The sequence below is a fragment of the Chiloscyllium plagiosum genome, chromosome 30 (assembly GCF_004010195.1).
Source record: "Chiloscyllium plagiosum isolate BGI_BamShark_2017 chromosome 30, ASM401019v2, whole genome shotgun sequence".
Lineage (NCBI taxonomy): Eukaryota > Metazoa > Chordata > Chondrichthyes > Orectolobiformes > Hemiscylliidae > Chiloscyllium > Chiloscyllium plagiosum.
Window position 1 is genome coordinate 37,583,876 of NC_057739.1, and position 5,957 is coordinate 37,589,832.

At 42.9% G+C, this 5,957-nt stretch overlaps 1 protein-coding gene across 1 annotated transcript in view; it reads left to right on the top strand.

Annotated features, from left to right (window-relative positions):
* The window catches only part of LOC122564614 (hemicentin-1-like), a 429,834-nt gene extending 424,935 nt beyond the window's left edge, over window positions 1-4,899 (top strand). Inside the window, exons 102-104 of the mRNA XM_043719704.1 lie at window positions 925-1,044; window positions 2,936-3,062; window positions 3,166-4,899. Coding sequence (XP_043575639.1) covers window positions 925-1,044; window positions 2,936-3,062; window positions 3,166-3,523 — 605 coding nt within the window. The 3' untranslated portion in view covers window positions 3,524-4,899. The remainder of the gene's footprint in view (window positions 1-924; window positions 1,045-2,935; window positions 3,063-3,165) is intronic.
* Window positions 4,900-5,957: the final 1,058 nt, after the last annotated feature.

Below are 5,957 nucleotides of genomic sequence, written 5' to 3' on the forward strand. Positions count from 1 at the left end.
GCACCTTTCCACAATCTGTTTCCCCATCTGTTTCTCCACATCTCTGCTGCTATTGGGGGGCCTATAGTAAACACCCAACAAGGTGACTGCACCTTTCCTATTTCTGACTTCAGCCCATACTACCTCCAGAGGCAGATCCCCCTCAAACTTCCTTTCTGCATTTCTAATTAGCAATGCCACCCCCCCTCCTTTTTTCCCACCCTCCCTAATTTTACTGAAACACCTGTAACCAGGAACCTCCAACAGCCATTCCTGTCCCACATCTATCCACGTTCCGTGATGGGCACAACATCGTAGTCCCAGGTACCGATCCACGCCTTAAGTTCACCCACCTTGTTTCTGATACTCCTTGCGTTGAAGTATACGCACTTGAGCCCATCTCTGTGTCCGCAAGTAGTCCCTGTCAGTGCTACTTTCTCCACAGCCTCCCTACAGTCTTGGGCATCCTGACACACAGCTAGCTTACTTGCTGGACTACAAGTCCGGATCCCATCCCCCTGCCAAATTAGTTTAAACCCCCCCGAAGAGTGCTAGCAAACCTTTCTAAAGCACCTTTCACGATCTCAGTATTTATGAAGTGTAGCCACCTTTGTCCTTTACCATATCATGTGATTGCAAAATGTGTACAGAGAAGAGTTAATGCAAGAAACAAGGACAAATAGGATCCCATCCCCCTGCCAAATTAGTTTAAACCCCCCCGAAGAGTGCTAGCAAACCTTTCTAAAGCACCTTTCACGATCTCAGTATTTATGAAGTGTAGCCACCTTTGTCCTTTACCATATCATGTGATTGCAAAATGTGTACAGAGAAGAGTTAATGCAAGAAACAAGGACAAATATTGATTTAGTTCTGAATTGGAATCTAGAATTAGATGCTCAGTGCCATGCCAGATTTGAGTGTGTGGGTTGTTTTATTTTGTTCCAGATATCAATGAATGCCAGACTTGGCATGTCTGCCAGCATGATTGCAAGAACACCCAGGGCAGCTACCATTGCATTTGCCCATCCGGCTATCGACTGCTGCCCAATGGTAGAAACTGCCAGGGTAAGTGATGAACAACATAGAGGATCATGCTGTCTATGACAATGGCTTGTTCCTTATGGTGTTATCCCTTGATAAAACAAAATCTCTTTCCCTATGTTCTGATTTTCTTTTTCCTGATGCTGCCAGTTCTTGGTTATTCCTGGCTGATCAGGTTAGGATTGTATTCACTGGAATTTGAAAGATTGAGGGGACTCCAAAATAAACCGATAAAATTCTAACAGGCTGGACAGATTAGATGCAGGAAGGATGTTCCTGATGGGGAGGAAGTTCAGAACCAGGGTCATTGGTTACAGACGAGGTGTAAACCTTTTAGGACTAAGATGAGGAGTCACCAGCGTTTAGATTAAAAGCCTGTTCATCTTTATGACTAAGATATAACATTTATAAACTGAGTCAACAGATCCAGTTCAGAGTTTTTTCCATGCCCAACCCCACACAATCCCACTACGTTGCTGTTCCTGTAATACCAATATAATAATGAGTAATGATTAATTTCCCAATTCATTACACCTCTACTCTCTGAAAGCACTCAGGGTAATGTGGACACTTTTGAATCCTATATTTCAAAGGGGACAAAAATACTTTGGGGGGAACGTGGAAACAAAGAAAACATGAATGATATCGGGCGTTAAGAGATCAACTACATCAGAAAGCTAGAGAATGCAGAGCTCTATTCTGTAGCTAGTTCCAGGGGGTCAACACAGACATTGGGATAGTGATGGAGAAATCTGAGCTGGTAAATATGGTTCTATGTGTATGACTATGTCAGGCTGTTACTCAGCTAATCTGTGGGCTAGCTGTCCCAAATTTGGGCACCACACCTCAGCACCAAGTGAGACTGACTTTAGGGAGTCAATGCCATTCCCTGGTTTGATGTTGAAGTCACAACTGAGTGAATCCATCTTGTTTAATTCTTCTGGTTTACAAAAAGGAGTGTGAGTTTTTGAGGGATGGAGCTATAAAGAGTCTGCAAAAGGATCTAGGTAAGTGAGCAGGAAAAATTTAGCATATTGAGCAGAATGTAAGAAAATGTGAAATTTTCCACTTTTGCAGGAAGAATAGAAAAGCAGAATATTATATAGCTGGAGAGAGACTACAGAATGCCTCAATCCAATGGGCTCTGCATGTCTTTGCACATGAATTTCAAACAATCATTGTGAAGGTTTAGCAAGTAAGTAGGAAGGCAAATGAAATGTTGGTCTTTATTGCAACAGAAATGGAGTATAAACATAGAGATAGTTTGCTACAACAGTATGTAGCATTGGTGCGATTGCACCTAGAGCAATGTGTACAGCTTTAATGACTTAAGGAGTTCAGAGAATGTTCATTTCATTGATTCATAGAATGAAATGTTGTCTTCAGTGGAATGGTTGTGCAGGATGGGGTGTTAGAAGAATAAGAGGTGATGTTATTGTAACATAAGATTCTGTAAGGTCTTGAACCCTGTAAATGCTGAGAGGCTGTTTCTCCTACTCAAGGAACCTAAACGTTTCAGCTTAAGCTGTTTAAACATAAGACATCTCCCCTTTAAGTCCAAGATGAGAGGAATTATTTTCTTAGGGGATTGTTAGTCTTTGGAATTCTTCCTCAGAGCAAAGGAGGCTGTGTCAATCAACACGATCAAGTCTGAATAAGACAGATCTTTAATTGATAAGCAACTGAAGGATTATGGGGCTAGTTAGGAATGTGGGGTTGAGGCAGTAATCAGATTAGCCCAGCGTATTGGTTGATAGTGCAGCATCAATGTCCCAATGAGTTACTTCTGCTTCAATTTCTTATGATCTTAGGCATTTTATCGAGCCATTTGCAATTGCCCTTTGTTAATGTTGTTGACATATTTCTATCTTATTAGCTGGACATCCATGCAATACATTGTGCTTCATTATTTCAGATATTGATGAATGTCAGGAACAGAATATCAAATGTGGGCCGAACCAGATGTGTTTCAACATGAGAGGCAGCCACCAATGTATAGATACGCCATGTCCAGCCAGCTACCGGAGGGGAGCCAGCCCAGGGTAAGAGGAAGAATGCAGGGTTCAATTATGGAAGTTGTTTTTTTCTCTTTCCTGGTCCTGAAACATAATGTTTTCTATTTTCTTCCCATTCTTCTCTTCCTAGGACCTGTTACCGACGCTGCATCCTCCACTGTTCAGCTGGTCCCCTGGCATTTCAGTACAAGCTGCTGACCCTCCCTCGAGGAATCCCAGCCAAGCATGATGTGATCCGACTGTCAGCGTTCTCAGAGCGTGGTGTGCTACAGAGCAGGACCAACTTTACTGCCATTGAGCAGGATGTGGCAAGTCCCTTTGCCATTCGCACTGACCGGGGTCATGGGATCGTGCACACTCTGCACCCCCTGATGGAACCCAGGGTGTACCGCCTGAAAGTGCGTGCTACCACCTTCAGCGAGCAGGGGCCACTGAAGTACCAGAGTGTATTTGTCATTGTCATTGCTGTGTCCCCATACCCTTACTAAGGCCAACAGCAGCTTCTGCATGGAGGGATGTGTATTCTTTAACTATTTTACAAAACAAAGTGCTTATTTTTTTTCCTCCGAAAGGCTCCGCTTTTTCACCTGGCGACAATGACTTGCCAAGTCTTCCAAGCTCCACACTTTTCATACCACGTGAATACCTCTTGTTCAGAGTTACGGATCAATGTTTAAGACCCGATGTGAAACTAAATTCTATTAATCTGTTTATGGGTGGGTTAACACCAGAGACACAATGAGTCCCAACATTACTGTTCAAAAAAAACAGCACGGTTTATTATACAGTGTCCTGAGGATAGATATTAAGACTGTATATGAGTGCAGTCCATACTACTCACTGAGTAGTTTGGCAAAGACATCCCCAGTGTAAAAGCTATAGTTTGAGAATGTGCCACCCCCTCACCCCACATCCTCAGTTTGATTTGGGCTGAATTGGGAAGAGCTACAGGATGTTCCACCATTTGTAAGTACTGAGCACCATCTCCTCAGAGTAGTCCAGGAGCTGACAAGGAGCATCTCAATTCTGGCAAACGCCCACTGCCCGAGCAGGCAAGGATAAGTGATGCCCTTGCAAACAAGACATTCAGTATATTTAACAGGTACGGTGTTTTCTTAGTATTCAGTGGGGCAGAATGCTGGACAGGATGTGCTCCCCATAGACTTGCTACCTGTTTTATGGGAGAGATTGGTGTCTTCAACGAATTGCGATTGAGCTTAAGGATAACCCATACAAATCCTGGTAAACATTTAATGTTCTCAATTTGACATGCTTTCCAAAGGACTTGCTTAAAAATATTTTGAAGTTATCCCTTTTTCTTTTCTTGGCACTTAACCAAACAGCCTGTTTGAAAGGCCATTCAATCCTCTGTAGCAGCTGTATGTGAGGATCTGCCAGAAGATTTAAAAACGCCTTTAGGATCTATTCACACAGGACCTGTATGGTGTGGTGTAGATCCTCTGTATATTGCAATGGAAGTATTGGTGTTGTCCTTGTCCACTTGCTACTTACATCACTGAAAAGGTTATAGTTGAGGTATGGGATTATCATATCCATTGCCTTTATCACACAGGGAATAGCTGGCACAGATTCTCTGGTACTTCCCCACTCAGCGTTCCTCACTTTGATGTTCAACCATTCAACGTTTTGACCGCTCCCACTGGAGTTCTATCCCCTTATCTTGTCTTCCTCTCTGTCATTAATACCTTCAAAATCTATTTTTTCATTGCACTTTCAGTCAACTCTGCTGTAAGTTCTGTCACTTAGTTGATGTACTCCTAAATCCTTTACATTCAATCTCCCTCTCCTACTCTGCTGCTAGGACCACCTCACACACATCACACCACTTCCTGCCTCAGTAAGCTAGTCTCAATGGAGTTTCACCACAACGTGTGGACCTCACTGTTCACACTCAGGTTGAAGGAGCTCAAAGGCAGCAGCAGTAATTGGAAAGCCAAGCATAACTATGTTCTTTTTTGTAGAAGTCATTGTCGATATATGGATTTAATGTTTCTCATTTGTGAACTAACTATTATACATATTGTAACCACTGAGGTGTCTGAATATGTTGTGCTGAATTATAAAATCCACTGTCCGAAGAGTGAATTATAACAGAATGCTCAGAGTCCTGAGACAGGCAGCTGTGATTTTTATTGTAAAACAGTGCCCCAAATTCTGCATAAAATGTCGTTTTTCCCTATTTATTTGTCTTTGTGACAAGGTCCTAACATGTTCTGGGAAACATTAAAATGAGGAATTAAGGAAATTAACATTTAAAATGTGGCCTAACTTCTGTTTCAGAAAGTAGTCTGGATGTCATCTTATAAGAACGTTCACACACTCACAACAACACAATTCCAAAACAACATATTTACCTGAATTTAACCGAGTGGTCACGCATTGTTCTAAATTGGATCAAGCAGCTACTCGAGATGGTCAACAGCCTGGATAGACTAATTGGCCAGAATCTGCAAGATCCCACCATATGCTTCCATCAATCCATCTGAAAATTAACATGAAAGAAAGATCAAAATTTGGGTGAAGATTTGTAGCTCGGGTGCTCGTTGTTGTGGTTCTGTTCGCCGAGCTGGAAATTTTTGTTGCAAACGTTTCGTCCCCTGTCTAGGTGCCATCCTCAGTGCTTGGGACCCTCCTGTGAAGAGCTTCTGTGGTGTTTCCTCCGGCATTTATAGTGGCCTGTCCCTGCCGCTTCCGGTTGTCAGTTCCAGCTGTCCGCTGTAGTGGCCGGTATATTGGATCCAGGTCGATGTGTTTGTTGATGGAGTTTGTGGATGAGTGCCATGCTTCTAGGAATTCCCTGTCTGTTCTTTGTTTGGCTTGCCCTATAATGGTGGTGTTTTCCCAGTCGAATTCATGTTGCTTGTCGTCTGCGTGTGTGGCTACTAAGGATAGCTGGTCGTG